General features: G+C 44.5%; 1 protein-coding gene across 5 annotated transcripts in view; it reads left to right on the top strand.

Annotated features, from left to right (window-relative positions):
* Positions 1-19,317, top strand: part of peds1 (plasmanylethanolamine desaturase 1) — a 30,858-nt gene that overhangs the window by 7,642 nt on the left and 3,899 nt on the right. Inside the window, exons 2-6 of one of the 5 annotated variants that reach the window (XM_042098542.1) lie at positions 2,241-2,360; positions 5,506-5,597; positions 7,053-7,197; positions 7,499-7,711; positions 18,388-18,536. In XM_042098542.1, coding sequence (XP_041954476.1) covers positions 2,241-2,360; positions 5,506-5,597; positions 7,053-7,197; positions 7,499-7,711; positions 18,388-18,536 — 719 coding nt within the window. Of the gene's footprint in view, positions 1-2,240; positions 2,361-5,505; positions 5,598-7,052; positions 7,198-7,498; positions 7,712-9,950; positions 10,186-10,479; positions 11,078-15,658; positions 15,797-18,387; positions 18,537-18,587; positions 18,649-19,317 lie in introns of those variants that run through there. The other 4 variants (XM_042098538.1, XM_042098540.1, XM_042098539.1 and 1 more) reach the window with 4 other exon arrangements.

Genomic DNA, 19,317 nt, shown 5'->3' with positions numbered 1-19,317 from the left:
TTAAATATTTCAGTCGAGTGGAATCAAAAATCAAGCCTGGAATTGTTTTAAATATATTTGTTTTAATTAGTCAGACTGACCTGTGTGTATTATTAGGCCTTAGTATTTTAATGCATGTCTATGGATCAATACTTAAAAATGAATGATGAGGTTAGGCTCTGAGCATAGACTACTGCTGCGATAAAGAATACAAAATAAATGTATATTTTATGGAAACTAGAACAGTAGTAGAGAGCTAAAATACATCAGCTAAAAGAGGGCAGTGCAGGCTAACAATAGTCAGTTACATAGCTGTGTAGTAAGTAAACCTCCCTCCCAACACCTTAAGAGACGTGCTAGTGAGAGATGCTAGCACTTGGATGAGTTTCCTCTCCCACTTTGAGAATGAAATCTGCACTTCAGAAGCACTTACATATACCAAACTTTCCAGTCTTATACCTAACCATATTCAGATGGCCTTTACTGAGGGGTTTGTTGATATATTATTCCTAGCCTGATTTATGAAATTTTATTCCTAAGAACATGGTGAAAATATATTTTTTAAGGCTACTGGCAGTATTTTCTGATTTACTGAATAACAAAAAGAGATATCCATAATTCCCTGTGTCAAAGACTTTTCATCTAATATGTCAACACAATGATAAAGTAATTTTGAACCTGGCTTTATCCAATGTTCAGATTTAGCTTTTTTAAAGTTTATGCAAATCAGCACATATTTAATTAGATCATGCCTAATTTGCATATTTGAACATTAAATTACAGAAAACTTGCAATACATTTTTTTTTTCATATTAATGTAAGTAACCAACTGGGGAAGTTTCATAGTGATATCTGCTAGTTAATTTTTTTTACCCTGTTCACCTGCAGTGCCTCGCCTTATATTCAACACATTGAACAAGAAAGGCTGAATATCGAGAATTGCCCACAAAACCAGGTTCACCTAAATTATGGCATTTGGCTGCCGGACTATCTGTGGTCCACACACACACACACACACACACACACACACACACACACACACACACACACACGCATACGCGTCCATCAGCCAGAACGCTGCAGGTTGAACCCACTTCCCTTATGAGACACACACAAGAATAGAAATAATAGTGAAAGAAAAGGATAAGAAAGATTCTGATTCACAATTCTTTAACAGCTTAATTCTCAAAAAGAATTTCAAGTTTTTGCCTGAAATTGCACTGTGCCTATTTACAAGAGCATTGTTCCCACCTCTTCTGGGGCCTACCATCAAATGTTGGACCTCTATAGAAAGCTGAGAACCTCTAGTTTTCGTAGGAAACAGTCACAATAAATGTGTGATGTACTCACAAAGAGTTACAGAGGCTAGAATATAGTTTTTTCTTTCTGCCGGATTACAAGCATCTCTGAACTGACCACATTTCAGCCCTCTAGGTCTCTTGATATCCCTTAGAAACACAACTGAGCCCTAGCACCAGGTCTTGTGAAGTTGTGTGCAAAAGTAGATCAATATAGAATGAAAATATGAGTGCTTTAGACGATTATTTGCCAAGGTATGCCCATGCGTTTTGTAAAATGCCTATGGATACTCCCCATAGGACTTTTTGTTATCCAAAATGCATACTGACAATCAAATGCTTACTGCACATGAACCCCTTTGTGTAGAAGCATAATCGTGGTCTCACTTTGAGGTTTTATGCTTGTATTTGGATTATACTTCAGGGGTTCTGATATGGAATGACTACACTAAATATGGAATGATTACAAAAATGTCTCTATTTTTGCATTTACTTTGTTGGTTCAATGAGTGTGTATAAGATAGACTATACATCTGTACAACTAATATTGGATAACACAACATGAAGATTCAATTTCTATGGATTCTTGTGAATATTTCAGTACCCAATATGTTGCATCTACTTATTGTGCTGCAGCTACACTGCAGCCAGAAGTCAGGGTAGCACCAAAAGCGGAAGGGGGGGAGGGGGGCATTTTGGATCAAATTTAATTGAGACATAATAAGATTAATCTGAGAATGTAAAGCACTATACAGATTGTACATGAAAAAAGTTGTCATTTTTGGATTCCCAAGAGTCAAAGCTTTGAAATGGTGTATAACATTACTATGCTACATAGCAATATGGTGCATACAATTGATTTAGAATGTTGGGGGGAGGTGGGGGAGGGGGGTAACCGTCCCGCCGGCGGGACACTGAAAGTTATGTTTAAATAACTCCATGTGTGTGTGTGTGTGCGCACAGGTAAGCGGTGCCAGGAATGGGTCAGTGTAGTCCTGTGTTTTTCCCTCATGGCCTTCAACCTCGTCCATCTCCTCACCAACTTCCACTTCAGCCACTTCTGGTCCATCCTCCTGGGAATCGGTGGGTACTGCCAGTGTGTGTGTGTGTGTACACCTCTGTGCCTGGCTCTATGGTTTGTGTGTGTGTGTGTACCTCTGTGCCTGGTTCTATGGTGTGTGTGTGTATGTGTGTGTGTGTGTGTATACCTCTGTGCCTGTTTCTATGATATGTGTGTGTGTGTGTGTGTGTGTGTGTGTGTGTGTGTGTGTGTGTACCTCTGTGCCTGGTTCTATGGTGTGTGTGTGTGTGTGTGTGTTGCCTGGCACTGCCCTCCTGCCCTTGCTATGTTTGTAAGAGGGCATCTCTGCCTCCCCCCCTCCTAAAGCAGTTACAGGTTAATGAAGCACTCTATAGGTGCGTGAATAAGCCACACAACCAATATGAGACACTTTCACTCTTTAAGGCTGCTCTGGTCAAACATTACACACACACACACACACACACACACACACACACACACACACACACACACAGCAGACCACTCTCCAAGGCTGCTGTGGTCAAACATTAAAGGCTCCAGGGATCTTTAAGTGTGTCAGTGGTGTGCATAAATGTTCCAGAGCTCACATCGATGCTGTGTGTGTGTGTGTGTTCGTGTTTGTGTCCTTCTGAGGAGACTGCTGTAGCCAGAGGTTCTGGTGGGCTGGTTGGCGTGTTGCCATAGAGAAATATTTTGAATTTGGGAGGAATTCTTCCCTGCGACACACACGCACACACCGACAAACACCAACAAACCAGTTAGACTGCTGCGCACACACACACAGCGCACACACACACACACACACACACACTCAGAACACATTGTTATCAGCACCGGCAGTTGGTAAAATGACACATGCAACAAACACATAATTCTCTGGTCATTTAAAAGCACAAACTGCACTCTCGTGACGGATCCATGGTACAGGGAACGTGTCACGTACACACTCCTGAAAAGACTCGTTAAGACACACACACACACTCGTGAGTAACACACACAGATCCATGGCACAGGGAACGTGTCACATACACACTCCTGAAGAGACTCGTTAAGACACAGGCACACACACACACACAAGTAAGGGATAATGTATAGAACGCCGGTCATTATTGGGAAAATAAGTCCCGACAGGGCGAACCGGACTTGGGTCCGGACAGGGTCTTGCTTCGCCCTGAAGGGACTTTCCCAATAATGACCGGCGTTCTATACATTATCCCGCTTATTATACAGCTACTTGCCAAAACGAAAAAATAAACTCCACGATATGTCTCTTTACACTTATTTGTTACCTTTTCGTCGTGGCTTTTGCTGAGAAACAAATAGTTCGCAACACACGCTGAACTTGAATCAAACATTCTTTAGAACACAGCTGATCAACCGTCTGCTTTCACTTTTGAATGAAGTTCCAATGCAAGAAGTGACCGGACTACTTGCGGAGTGATGTGAAAAACTTAAATCAGCAGCACAAAAACCGTTGCCATTGACGGCAGTAATTATATGTTTGCAGCGGTAATAACATGAAAATATTTTACCATAGAACGTTGGGAAATCCCATTCAAGTCAATGGAGCGTTCTACTAGCATTGTGAAGAGCCGTATAATAATCGTGAGCAACACACACAGATCCATGGCACAGGGAACGTGTCACATACACACTCCTGAAAAGACTCGTTAAGAAACACACACACACTCGTGATTAAATTAATTATCAAACGTTCTCGGGTTAAACGGATAAAGGAAGAAAGAGGGAATAAACTTCCATTTCACAGACACACATGAAATCACTATACAAAGGTAATTCACAGACACACATGAAATCACTATACAAAGGTAATTCACAGACACACATGAAATCACTATATAAAGGTAATTCACAGACATGCATGAAATCACTATAAAGGTAATTCACAGACACACATGAAATCACTATATAAAGGTAATTCACAGACATGCATGAAATCACTATAAAGGTAATTCACAGACACACATGAAATCACTATATAAAGGTAATTCACAGACACACATGAAATCACTATATAAAGGTAATTCACAGACATGCATGAAATCACTATAAAGGTAATTCACAGACACACATGAAATCACTATACAAAGGTAATTCACAGACACACATGAAATCACTATACAAAGGTAATTCACATGAACTCTAAGTTTGATAGACAAAGGAGCCATACAGACATCCAAACAAACCCGCACCTGCACAAAAAGTGCCATTGATATAGAAGGGCTAGAGTAACACACACACTCCTGTGTAACACACACACACACACTCCTGTGTAATGCACATACACTCCTCCGAAGAGACTCGTTAAGACACACAGACGCACTTGTGAGTAACACACACACACACACACACACACACACACACACTCCTTAGTAACACACACACACACACTCCTGAGTAACACACACACGCAGTCCTTAGTAAAGGCTTCTGTTGTACACAGTTACACAGTTGAGTCTTCAGAATTGCTCCATCAGGCAGGCGGTCTTATTTTTTTCAAACAATCTGGAACTCACCAGAAAGCTGAATTATTAATAGCCACTGTGTTGCTTCTGTGTCTGTGTCTGTGTTTGTCTTTGTCTGACTGAGTGCTTGTGTGTGTGTGTGTGTGTGTGTGTGTGTGTGTGTGTGTGTGTGTGTGTGTGTGTGTGTGTGTGTGTGCGTGCATGATAGCAATGAGTGAAGGGGGTCATGATTGACACTGATTGGACTGTACAGGAGCTTGACTGGAGGTTAAAGCAGGACATGGTACATCTTCCACCCACACACACACACACACACACACACACACACACTTTTTTGTGTTTTCCCCTCTTTTTTGTCTCTTAGCATCCATTGCCCTGGTTGTGTGTGTGTGTGTCTTTTCGGTATCTATGAATTGTAATTCCTGTCTGTGTGTGTGCTAGAATACTTAATCTCATATGGTGTGTGTTTATCTGTATATATGTGTGTGCGTGCAAGTGTGTGTGAGGTGTGTGTGTGTGTGTGTGTGTGTGTGTGTGTGTGTGTGACTGACTATGAACACCATGACCATGACATGGGTATGTGTCCAGGCACCTGAATGTTAACATGAGTGTATGTTTGTGTGTGATGTATATTTCCATGTAACTGAGTATTTGTGTGTGTGTGTGTCTGTGTGTGTGTGTGTGTGTGTGTGTGTTCCAGTGGCAGGCATTCTTACTGCAGACTTTGCCTCTGGATTTGTACACTGGGGAGCAGATACCTGGGGCTCCGTGGATCTGCCTATTTTTGGAAAGGTAGGACCCGTGTGTGTGTGTGTGTGTGTGTGTTTCTTTATGTGAAGAGATGTATGGTGAAGTGAGATCGGGTTCCATCTGTGTGTATTTAGACTAAGAGAGGAGTGTGCTTGCCTTTGTATGTGTGTTGTTCGACTGCATCTCTAACGAGTGTGTGTGTGTGTGTGTGTGTGTGTGAGAGAGAAAGAGAGAGACGTCAGCATGTTTGTAGTAATTAATCATGCAGGTTCTATTCTTAGCTGGATGACAGGTGTTATAAAGGGCAAATTGGTGTGAAAAACACAGGTTCCACTCAAAATACGTCTGAAAATGTAAACACACACACACACACACACACACACACACACACACACACACAACACTCTGACACAGGGCTAGGTTTCTAAGTACTAGCTTCTTTGTTGTTGAACACCTTCATTGTTGGTGCTGGTGAACACCCCCCCCCCCCCCCACTCTTAATCTCTCTCTCTCCCACCACCAAGCGCTTTCAGACATACGTGTAAGACCGGAGGTTCTGCTGATGTTAAACGGTGGGGCCGTATATCTGAACGACATAAACGGTCATATGAAATTCCGAATTTAGCCGGTTGTTCTACTACTCCCCCCCTAGTATTTCCTCCGGACATTATGTAAATGTGCTGTGTCTGAACGAAGCGTAGAACATGCGGTTAAAATTCACACCTAGAAAGGGCGTGTGGGTGACGTTTCTTTCGTGCGTCCATGTGGTTAAATCTGACTTTAATGCCAGTGCTATGTTGGAGTGGCATAGTGCTGTCCAGAAAATCTCCGACCTGGAAAGATGCAGACATCACGGAGCTACTGTCCATGAGGGCAGACAGCATTGTGATAGAACACATGAAGGGAACAGCAAGAGACGTTGATGTAGCCTACAACTGCATCGCAAGGCCAAACTCATTCAAAAGACTGAATCATCATAAGCAGAAGGCGCTGAAAAGGCAGGAGCCTACAGTGACGTCGTTGACGACAATAACAGTATTTAATAAATTGTTTGCCAACACGGTCGGTTTTCTGTTCATTGATAGCCTTCTCATAACCTCACTGCTGAGCTGATATTTGTATAGTATAGTATAGTATAGTATAGGATATTTGGTCAGTATAAGGTCCGCAGCTTAGCATCATATCTGAATCATCTGAAGGGTAGGACCTCCGTTTGACAAACCTCCGCATATACACCGGAGGTTATATTTGAAAGCGCTTTCTCTCTCATTCTCTTTCTCTCTCTCTCTCACTGTCTCAATCTCTTTCTCATTCTCTTTCTCACTCTCAATCACTCTCATTATCTTTCTCTCACACACTCTCAATCACTCTCTCATTCTCTTTCTTTCATTCACATTCTCTCTCTCATTCATTTTGTCTGTCTCTTCCTCTCTCTTTCCTACTTTTTCTTTCTCTCATTTTCTCTCTCTCTCACCCTCTCTCTCTCTTTCTCTCCAGGCCTTCATCCGTCCGTTCAGGGAGCACCACATCGACCCCACTGCCATCACTCGCCACGACTTCATTGAGACCAATGGGGACAACTGCATGCTGACCATCATACCCTTGGCTAACATGGCCTACAGCTTCCTCACACTCTCTCCTGGTGAGACACGCATGCATGCATACACACACACACACAATGCATTTACCCCTCCCTTCTCAGTACTGCCCCGCTAGGGGGCAGAAAAAGAGGGGTAGTTCTCTGCTGGGGGGAGGGCAGAGAACTACCCCTCTTTTTCTGCCCCCTAGCGGAGCAGTACTGTAACTACCCCTCTCTTTCTGCCCCCTAGCAGAACAGTACTGTAACTACCCCTCTCTTTCTGCCCCCCAAAAGAGAACTACCCCTCTCCTTCTGCCCCCTAGTGGAGCAGTACTGTAACTACCCCTCTCTTTCTGCCCCCTAGCGGAGCAGTACCGTAACTACCCCTGGCACTGCTACGTGTTTGCGTTGGCCATCTTTGTGACACTGACCAATCAGATCCATAAGTGGTCGCACACGTACTTCGGGCTGCCGCTGTGGGTGCAGAAGCTGCAGGACTGGCACGTGATCCTGCCCCGCAAACACCACCGAGTACACCATGTCTCGCCCCACGAGACCTACTTCTGCATCACCACAGGTCAGTCACACACACACACAATCGATAACAGGGACCAGCTCAGTCTTCTGTTTCTGCTACGCAGTTGAAATACGTCACATGACATGCATACATTGGCTGCGTCTACACTATACTGTTTGTGTTTAAATCCAGAACACTTTTGCTACATTTGTGTGATCCGGAACACTTTTACGTTTGTGTCTGAGCCTTAAAGATAGAGAGTTGCGACAATGGGTGTTCAAAATTCGTTAAGATCACGTGGTTCATGTAAACTTCAAAAAGTTCCCGGAAGTGATTGACAATGGATTAGAATGCATTAAATAAGCTACTGTTCAATGATAGACAGAGCTACGATTTTGGGTAATTGACAGTCAATAAATGCGTTGATATACAATATTTATAACAATATTAAATTAAATTCCAGACATTATATCGTAGCCTGCTAAATATCGAAAGGTGACCTTTTTTTCTCCCTTTTACGTATGTGTCACTTAATATTTGGCCTAATATCTCTTTCTACAATTTCTTCTTCCTTCCTTCTTTCCTACAAAAGCGCATGGAGCTCCAGCGATTTTGCAACTAGAAACTGTAACACAGCTAGTCTAACATTAACTTGTCTGAGTTTTCTCCCCAGTGTTTTCTCTTATCTGGTAGTCACTGATCTGCGCTAATGAGCGAATTACCTGAAGTAACCTATCGTCGCGGGAGAGTAAAAAAAAACTTTTTTAACATCTCTCCAGTGTAATGGTGGGCAAGTTAACCGTGTCATTACCTACACACTAACCCCATGGTAATGCGAGTGATCATAATAAAATATAAAAAAATGGAAGTCCTTCGATATATAACCAGGCTATGAACTCATAAACATGAACAGCATAGTCATCGTTTGTCATTCACCGTGCTGTGAACAGAATTAAGATGCTAGGCTAAAGAGCTTGAGATTCAGACAGGTGAGCACCTGGGAATGGTTGTGCATTGTGTCAGAAAATAGCAATTTGATCAGTGATCATGCATCATATCAGCGCAAGCTTGGTCCTTCAGGGCGGAACAAGACCCCTCCGCTGTGCGTCGGGGTCCGGTTCGCCCTGTCGGGACTTATTTTCCCAATAATGACCGGCGTTCTATACATTATCCCTTACTTAACTTCCGGGAACTATTTGAGGCTTCCATTAGCCGCCATTGTTGAAAAAAAAATGGAACATTAGCATCAATGGAGTTGTCGCAACTCTCCATCTATATGGCTCTGGTTTGTGTAATCCAGAACACTTTATGACGTTTGTGTAGTCCAGAACACTTTTGTTAGATTTGTGTAATCCGGAACACTTTTACGTTTGCAGCTCTCTTCTAGGCGTTTTGAGCTCCTGAAATGGAACAATTTGATAATGCTGTCGGCCCCTGTACTCATTTGATAACTGGATCTGAAAACGACGATGTAGAAACTTGCGTTAGTTTACTGATCGGGTCTTGTCTCACTCACGTTAGTTTGCTGATCGGGTCTTGTCTCACTCACGTCAGCTTGCTGATACAGCTGAACATCGTGGAAAAATCCATTGCCCTGGCCAAGCAGAGAGAAGGCTCAGGAAGCCATTGCCGGTGTGTTGACTTAATTAGCTAATTAGAGCTCATCTCAGGGCGACAGTTCTGTATAATGTTACGACCGGCTAAAAGAGGTTAGTCGGGACAACAGAGAATTTTAACAAATAACATATTTATTTAAAAGTAATCAAAAACAATAAATAACCATTATCAAAATATGTCTAGGGGAAAGTAGAAGCATGTATGCAAGTGTGTGCATATGCCAAGGTCAGTATGATGTTAAAAAGGTGCCAGTGGGAGAGAGCTAACCCAAAGGTGCCTGCAACAGAATGTGCCTAACCGAAAAGTGCCCCCAAAGAGAGAACATCCCCTTCACTAGGTGTGCGTGATTAGCTAATTGGGCAAGCTACATGTAGGCCTGCATTGCCCATGCAAAGGCCATGCCAGGCCTGAAGGGGGCACAGGGTGTTGTAACAGATTTGTGATTAGAATAATCAAGATTAAACATAAAACATAGATAAAACAAAGGGAAAAATGTAACTTTTCCATGATATATTTTGAGATGGACCTGTATTTAAAACGAAATATCATATCATCAGCCATAGTCCTTGTGATACTTACAGGTTCCTTGAGTGTTCACATGCTGACCTCTGTTTGTTTGTGTGTGTGTGTGTGTGTGTGTGTGTGTGTGTGTGTGTGTGTGTGGGTGGTGGTGTGTGTGCAGGCTGGCTAAACTACCCATTGGAGAAGCTGGGTTTCTGGCGGAACCTTGAGGAGCTGATTCAGGGGGTGACGGGGGAGAAGCCGCGATCCGACGACCTCAAGTGGGCCCACAAGACCAACTAACCACACATGCACCACACACACACACCACATGCACCACACACACACCACATGCACCAAACACACACCACATGCACCAAACACACACACCACACACACAGCCCACATACACACATCACACATGCAACCCACACACACATCCACCACATACCCCCCCCCCTCCGCCCCACACACACACACACACACACAGCCCACACCCCCCCCCCCCACACACACACACACACACACACACATCCCCGTCCAAATAGCAGCTGACTGGAGGCCCGGGTCCATTCTGTGGTTCTGCGGTTCTGCGCCGGGGTCATCTGATCTGCTGTCTGGCTGGTCTGCTGCAGCGCCTACCTCAGAGACCTCCACTGCAACCAGACCCCCCCCCCTCCGCCCCACACACACACACACACACACAGCCCACACCCCCCCCACACACACACACACACATACACACACACACACACACACACTCTCCACTCGGCGTGCAGGAGGGGTTTCTGAAGGACCGATCTAGAAGATGCCCACAGCCGCAGTCACCCGGGTCGGACCGATCCGATCTGATCCAGGCTTTCTTCCTCGCCCTGATGCTCGGACTCTTCGGGAGAGTGTGTGTGTGTCTGTGTGTGTGTGTGTGTGTGTGTGTGTGTGTGCGCTTTGCTTTGCTTGAGCTGACGTTGAGACTTAAAGCAATACTCCCCCGTAGTCTTACAGCAGTGGCTCATCTGAGATCTGTTCTGACCAGCGTCTTTTCCTCTGGCCAGCGCGCTCTCAGCACACCCTTTACGCTACGCTCTTCAGGCCATGGACAGTCAGCTGCACACACAAACAAACAAACAAACAAACAAAGCACTTAGTCTTTTTGGCAAACACCGGATGTGTCTGAATATCCGAACTGTGAAAATACTTGAACAGAGGAAGACGTCCTCTCATCTGCACCCAAGGGTTTTTGCTTTAGTTCTTTTCAGTTCAGTTTCCATAATGACAGAACAGGGCTGAACGCCTGGGACATGTGCTCTTGTGTCGCCGCCACGCATCAAGTGTCACATGTGGCTCTATGGCCTCCAGCGCACCAGGGGGTGCTATTTGTTTCCTGAGGGGCTTCAGACACTTCAGTGTCTTCATCCTGTGCTTGTGTCCTGATGGGCAAAGCTGTCAGTTATGCAGTTATCCTCCTGTAGCCTTACCAGCCAGGGAGCACCTGACCCTGAAACCAGCCGGGCCTGGTTTAGACCTGATTTAGACCTGATTTAGGCCTGCATCTAGTCCAGAGTCGGTGGCTCTCCTGGCTCAGTGCAGTGGAACCGTTCTCTTATGCTGGTCAGTGTGCCCTTCACAATGCCTTTGCTTTCTAGGACTTTCTAGAGCTCAGAACGCTACTTTTGTGTTTCAAACCAGGGCTCTGCCTTAAGCTGACAGGCAGAAAACACTCTCTCACTCTCTCTCTCTCTCTCTCTCTCACATACACACACATGCACACACATGCACATACACACACACGCACACACACCATTCCAGCTATCATGCCAAATTCCACACCTCAAAACGTTTCTTCCCATCCATGTAGTCCTTTGCAACAGTCATTCCCATGTTCAGGTGTCCTTGTTAGCGGTCATTCCAAAAAAGTGCTTCTTTCTCGGTGCTGTAGTAAAGATAATACAATGCAAATTGCGTGAAGTGACGAAGACCAGGGTTGCCAGGTTACCACAGCTTCCTCCCGGAATAACAGCCAATTTGTTAGTCTTATCTGTTCATTTTACTTTCAAGCATATTGACTAGAGATGTATTACATACAACTTGTTAGAAACTAATCCAGCACAGACCTATGCAGTCTGATATTAGATACCATGTTATGTCTTAATTTGGAGTGTGTAAGAGCAGTGCATGTCTGGCAGTAAGATATGTTTTTGTATATAATTCTGCTTTGCTTAAAGCTCTCGTGTAAGGGACAGAGTGACTTTACAGAACGCAGTGGAGCATTCTTACGTGCGATCTTCAGGCAGCTGCAGAGGCTCCACGCACTAACGTTTAAGATGGCCGACAGGCCTGTCAGTGAGCCCCCGTTGGCAAGCCAGACTCTGATCTAAAGCCACAACCAAGTCAGGCCATCATGAATTTGCACACGGTTTCCATGGGATTTGTGGGGATGTGGGGTTTGTAGTCCTGGTGAGGTGGCCCTGGAGCAGGGAGGGGCCTGAGAGAGGAGTTGGTTCGCAGCTGGTTTACAGGAAGTGACAGACTGGTTCTGTGTAGTTAAAGATGTGGCAAAAACAATGACTTTGGCAGGCATCTGCCATATCAGAGCACAATCCCTTCCATAGTCACCCAGTGTGTGCGTGTGTGCGTGCACGCTCCTGTCCGAAGTGCTATAAATGAATGTCCACTGCTGAGTAGCCTTACTGTAGCTCAGCTCGGCCCTGCAGTGCCCAACTCTCCCGCTGGACAGGCCTCTTCCCCAGGAGAGGCCCAGCACACGCGTGCTCACTGCAAATCAGGCCAAAACGACAACATAGACTAAATTGGGCCACTACAGTATCTATCACAAGGTTTTTAAAACCGGGGGCCCCAAACGTATAAGGTTTGGTTACAAAAATCCTGTCAATATGAAAGACAGAGGATGACCGCACACTCTAGCTGCCCAGATGCCACAGTGGTTTAATAAGGGACAACGGCCACTGGCCGAAACCATAGCGACCGAAACGCTGTCTCTTATTAAACCGCTGTGGTGTCTGAGCACCCAGAGTAGTGTGTCATGTCACCTATCCTGTGACCAGCACCTCCCAAAGTTCCATGAGTCAGTGTGCGTTCGCCTTTTCAACATAAAAACATCCTGTCCAACCATGTCATTTTGAGATGATTCCCTATTTTAAAAGGTCAAAGGTCAGTAGAAATAATGCCAGTGAGGAATCGTGTTACCAGTAAGCTGCCTAGCTGTTCTCTGGCCGAGGATTTACTGGACCAGGTCCCGCCCAGAGCTGGGACTTATCCATATGATCTATAGAAAAGTCAGTGATGAGGAGTCAATGCTACTTTTTTGTGTGAAGGGCAATAATGAAGGGTCAATCCATATTTTCTGTATAAAGGTCAGTAATAAAGGGTACATTTTTATCTTTTCTGTATAAAGGTCAATAATAAAGGGTCATTTCATCTTATCTGTACAAACGAGGGGTCAATTCGAGCCACCACATGGTGTGTGCCAATGATGTCATTATGGTGAAGTGTGTCTCCTAGTGCTTTGGGGTTTAAGGGAGTTTTAGCCAGGTGATTTCTATGGTGGGGGGGAGTGGGAGTCTGGTGATTTCTATGGTTGGGTGGGGGGAGGGGCTGGTGATATCTATGGTGGGGGCGAGTGGGAGTCTGGTGATTTCTATGGTGATGAGTGTGGTGACGGACCTGTGTGTAAGGGTCACTTGGGTGCTCCTAGTCAAGTAAAACAGTAGAAATGGTGCTCTTGTGTTAATGGATCAGGCCAAACAAAGTGTGTGTACGTGACAGCCATTTATTTTTTTAATATCAGCATAGAATCATGTGTCGCTCAGTGGGCTTCTCTCTAGGTTGTGTCAAGATTACTCTGCAGTGTAGGGGGAAACCAGGCAGGTAGCCATGAGCTAAACCGTGCCTGTAAGTGTGTGTTAGTTCCTGGACAGTGGTCAGCTTTTCTTAACATTGTGTTGGGTGACGGGAATACTCTGCCTATATTAGTCTGCCTTTGGGCTGCTGTTTTTGAGGTATTTTACTGTGTATCTTGATATTTTGTTGATTGTCTGTCTGTAAGGATGGGGGCGGTCGGGTGGGGAGATTTGGGTGGAGCTGGCTCTAGCCTACCCATGATGCCGTCTGATTCTCTGGACCGGCGCGTGCCCTGACCCGACAGGGCTCTGGTCCAGAAATGACAGACGGAACCTTTCGGACCAGATCAGGCCGGTTCTACCACACACTTCTATATATACACACATATACACTATAGGCCAAAGGGGGCAGCAAGCAACGTCTTTTGCTAATTAGCTAATTAGCTTCATCCCCCATTTTCATGTAGAGTTGTATATTACTACTCTCCAGATTGATATTCTAATGAAATAAGAAGTTATTTTAATGTTATCGCAGATAAGGATAATGCCTCTAACTGTTGAAGTTGCTGGTTTTCTGCAGCGGCAGCCTTGTGGTAGATAATTGTGGAGTGGTTCATTGTTGCCACAGCCTGTGATTTTCCCCATATTTCGGAAGGGGTTTGCTGAAGGAAAGAAAACATGCTTTTTTAACTATGTTATACTGAAATATCAATAACCATGCCTTGATGCCTTTCTGTTGTCTCCCATTTGGGAGTACTGTTGTACATATATTTATAAATAAACTAAATAAATAACTATGACTATCTGTTGCTTTTTGAGTGTTATTGTAAGATTTGTAATCTGTTCATTTGTAAACAAAGAAATTAATTAAAGATGAGTTAAATGTATGTTAAATGTTATTCGGTATGCTGAGAGGGACATACATCTTTGAGTTAAATGTATGTTAAATGTTATTCGGCATGCTGAGAGGGACATACGTCTTTGAGTTAAATGTATGTTAAATGTATGGTACGGCAAGCTGAGAGGGACAAGTCTTTGAGGACAAGTATGATTTTCATTTGATGTTGTATATTACCGGCAGGGATGGGCAAAAATATGTTAAAATGTATTTTAAAATAAAATACCAAATACCTTCCTTTTAACTGTATTAAAATAAACTACAAAATAGGCCTACTATGGCCACCACACTATGTATTAAAGTAAAATACTGTATTTTTGTATTTTGAAAATTCTTAAAATACTTTTCAATGGCATGACATCACTTCCATCTACTGGCTCTCATCAATGCATTGCTCAGTTGATTAAGAGGACAATGTTTGAAAATGTATGAAGTCGTACAAACCCAACTCTAACCACTGTACCACAATGAGAATGAGAACCACAGAATGTGAGTAGAGATCAAATATGTTTACAGGCAAACATTTAGCTTAAAACTCCAATAAGGCTTTGTATAGACCTAATGTTCCAAAACAGTTCATAGGTTAAGGCAAACTTGAGAGGGAGAGTGGTTGAGCAAGTAACTGAGGCCGAGTGTGTGTGTGTGAGAGGGAGTGTGAATGTTTGTGTGTGGTCACCTATGGCCTACATTGCAGGAGTCTGTTCAGCTTGATGGCTTTTAGCGCCACCAACCTTTTTTTTCTAAGTATGCCATTTTGTCATTGATTAAGCCTGTTATCAATCCAGCAAAGGAAAGCAACTACCGGCAGAGAATAGGAAGACTGAAATCTCTCTCTTTCAAAAAATAGATGCATGATAAGGGGATACTGTTCCAAAGACACAAGTCCCACCCATAGACAGTGAAACCTAATTCAGCACCAATCAGAAGCTCCATTAGTTTGCGCTGATATGACATCATCACATTGACATCTCTAAAATGCACAAATATTTGTAAAATATAAAAAATGAAGTTTTGATACAAAATGCAAAGCCATTTCCCCCCAAAAAATCAAGTGCGAATAGCCAAATACTATTTAGTATTATAAATACGTATTTTAATTATATCATAAATAGTGACCATCCCACCCTGGACACTGGCGTCAAATGAGTTAACGCTTTTTTTTTTTTGTATTTAATATTTTTGGGTTAATGTGATGTGCGCTGCACCCGGACCTGTGTGTAGCGTGCGCGCACCCACTGCACAGCGACAAGATGGCGGTCTCCGCCGGATCAGGTAAATGAATTTCTCAACATGAGCATAATCTTTTTCAGTGTTGCGTGGTTGAATCTGATTCACGTACGTGTTATTATTTAGGAAGGTTATACCTTTAACATACAGACTGTGTGTGATCACCCTCCAGAGGGATACCACTTAATATGGTAGTCATCAAGAATACCGATTGAGTTTAACGCTAGCTAAGGCTAGCACTTAGCCAGCTAGGTTAGTTTGCAAGGCGGGCTAGCTAGTGAGCTGCTGCCTTCTAACGCAATTTGGTACTGTATCCATGCCTTTGTTTGCTAGCTTGCTAGGTGACATCATTATCGTGTTATATGTTCATGCCCAGTTGGGTCATGAATCGTGTTTGGGTTTTCTGCAAGGTTCGTTCAACAGTTAGCCAAAATGTCCTGACTATAACGTTATGTTACGCTTGCCAATAACTCGGTGCCCCTTCAAATACCCAACACCTAGCCACCAACTGCCGCGTCACTCATCGCGCTTTGTTGTTATGCTAGCCATCCAGTCCTCTGGCATGTCATGCATTGTACAGACGGCTATGCCTCCGCATGAACCTTTTACTTAGTTTTCTCTTTTCTACATCTTACGAGCAGTGTGTCTTTGTACGAGTTCTGTTGAACGCAGTTCTATGATGATGTACGTGGATTCTGTTTAAGTTGACGCAACGACAAAACCTAGCTAACGTTAGCTGTGAGATTCATGCCATCTGTCAAGTAACTTAGCTAGCTAAGCTAGATGGCTAGCAGCATTTCAGCTTGCAGGCAACATCTTGTCTCCTTGTTTTGGCTTAACGTTAGCAGTATCTGCAAGAATTATGCCATTTTGTTTTTGCCCTGACAAACATAAACGTGGGTTCGAAGCCTCTTTACACACTCCTACAGTACATGTTAATGCTAAACAGAAGCAGTGCGTGTGAGGAAAGGGATGCCAAACGCGTTACATGCTAGCTGCTACCAACATTATAACGTTACTCTTGATGGTGTTGCAGTACGCTGATGTTAGGTTTCTAATGAACAGTTCTTGTGACTATCTTGTGATAAATCAACTTAAATATCAATTACTTCTGATGTATTTGTCGTCGTGCTGTTATGAAACTAGGTAACACGGCAGATGAGCGAACATGGGGGGAGGGGGGGGGATTTGTGCCCTTGACTGTCAGGTGCATCCAGGAGAGATCCCAGCGCATTAACTTACTACGGACCGGACTTTCACAGAGCCCGTGGTTCTGATCTTTAGTATCTCTGGTGTGGGAAACTGGTCTCTTTAGTTCGGTCCTGATCTAATAAACTGCTCCTGAACCGGTTTGGTTGCAGTCGGGAGTTTTCTCCGTTTGAATGGGTTCCTAGGCGGGGCCTTGATGACTACTAGTTCCTCTCCAGTTCCCTTGCTTGTCTGGTTTTTGCTGTACTAGATTGTATCTGCTTTCTGTCACTGCTGTTTTTTGTCAGTGCTAGGCTCTGGTCAGCTTTCTACTTAGAGAAGTTTCTCCACATAGAGGTTTCTGGTCTACTTTCTCCACAAAGAGGTTTCTGTTCAGTTTCATAGTTGGGCTCAGGCTAGCCACATCGGACATTTTTACTACTACATCGTACACGTACATTTCACTACTAGTTGTACACTGATATAACTGTATGACAAATTCTGAATTGATCATTGCTGCCTGGTCCCAGGGCTACTGTTTTGGGCTAGTTTTTCCTAAGCTATTTGTGTCTGAGGTTTCTTAGGGCGTACTCACACTATGCCATCCGTACTGTACCTGAGATCGTTTGACCAGTGTGATTGCTCCGTACCGTACCCGAGCGCGGTACCTTATCTGTGCCCAGGTCTGCTTGAGAAGGTGGACTCGGGCACGGTACGGTTGGGCTTAATGATTGATCGTGCCTATGCCAACATTCTACAGCACAGCAGCTCAACCGTGCCTGGGTACAGTTTGAGAGTATGCAGTGTGTGTGCACCATGAACGGGAGAGAACCGTACTCCGGCACGGTACAAGTGAACCATGTCGAGTGTGAGTACACCCAAGTCTCAAAATGATTGTGTGTGTCCACCGGTCATCAGCGAGAATCTTGTGATTTGCGTCCCAGAGTAAAGGCCTAATGAGGGGATGGCAAAGCCTATCACTAACCACAAGTGCATGGGCCCCCTGTGGCAGGAAAAACCTCCCTTTTCTGTCCTTAAGCTGCTGATCGGCGAAGGTGATGCTTGGTGCTCTCTGTAGGATATATGGTGCTCTTATTGATAGTGCTCTCTGTAGGATAGATGGTGCTCTTATTTGGTGCTCTCTGTAGGATAGATGGTGCTCTTATTTGGTGCTCTCTGTAGGATAGATGTTGCTCTTATTGATGGTGCTCTTATTTGGTGCTCTCTGTAGGATAGATGGTGCTCTTATTTGGTGCTCTCTATAGGATAGATGGTGCTTGTACTTTGTGCTGTTTCTGTTATCTATTTAGGATAGATGCTGCTGGTACAAGCCATTTGAAAAACCGAGCCAGTTGTTAAACATGTGTGGGTGTAACCTTGTAGCATGATGTGCATGTTTATCCGTGTGTGTGTTTATGTTTACTTGTCTGTGTGTGCGTGTTCCACAGGCGTGAAAGTTCCTCGTAACTTCCGGCTTCTGGAAGAGCTGGAGGAGGGTCAGAAAGGCGTTGGAGATGGAACGGTCAGCTGGGGCCTGGAGGATGACGAGGACATGACCCTCACCAGGTGGAGAGGCATGATTATAGGACCCCCACGGGTGAGCACACACACACACACAGGCATGCACACACGCGTGCACACATGCACACACACTCACCCACACACTCACCCTCACCAGGTGGAGAGGCATGATTATAGGACCCCCACGGGTGAGCACACGCGCGCACACACACTCGCACAGACACGCACACACACACACACATACACACCCTCACCAAGTGGAGAGGCATGATTATATGACCCCCACGGGTGAGCACAGACACATACTGTCACACGCACACACATTAGATTCTAGAACATCACACACACACCAGGTGGAGAAGCATGATCAGACCAGATCAGTCATAGGACCCCCAGGGGTGAGCACACACACACACACGCACGCATGCATGCATGCATACTGTCACACGCGCACACACACACACTAGAGTCTAGAACATCACACACACACCAGGTGGAGAAGCATGATCAGACCAGATCAGTCATAGGACCCCCAGGGGTGAACACACACACACACACACACACACACACGCATGCACGCATGCATACTGTCACACGCACACACACACTAGAGTCTAGAACATCACACACACACCAGTTGGAGAAGCATGATCAGACCAGATCAGTCATAGGACCCCCAGGGGTGAGCACACACACACATGGACAGACAGACATACAAACAAACAAACACACACACACACACACACCAGGTGGAGAGGCATGATCATACGACCCCCACGGGTGAGCACTTGTCCTGACACATACAAACACACTGGTCATACACAAGAACATCTAATACACCTACTCACACACATAAA

Source organism: Alosa sapidissima, chromosome 7 (genome assembly GCF_018492685.1).
Source record: "Alosa sapidissima isolate fAloSap1 chromosome 7, fAloSap1.pri, whole genome shotgun sequence".
Lineage (NCBI taxonomy): Eukaryota > Metazoa > Chordata > Actinopteri > Clupeiformes > Clupeidae > Alosa > Alosa sapidissima.
This window is presented reverse-complemented; position numbering and strand designations above follow the sequence as displayed.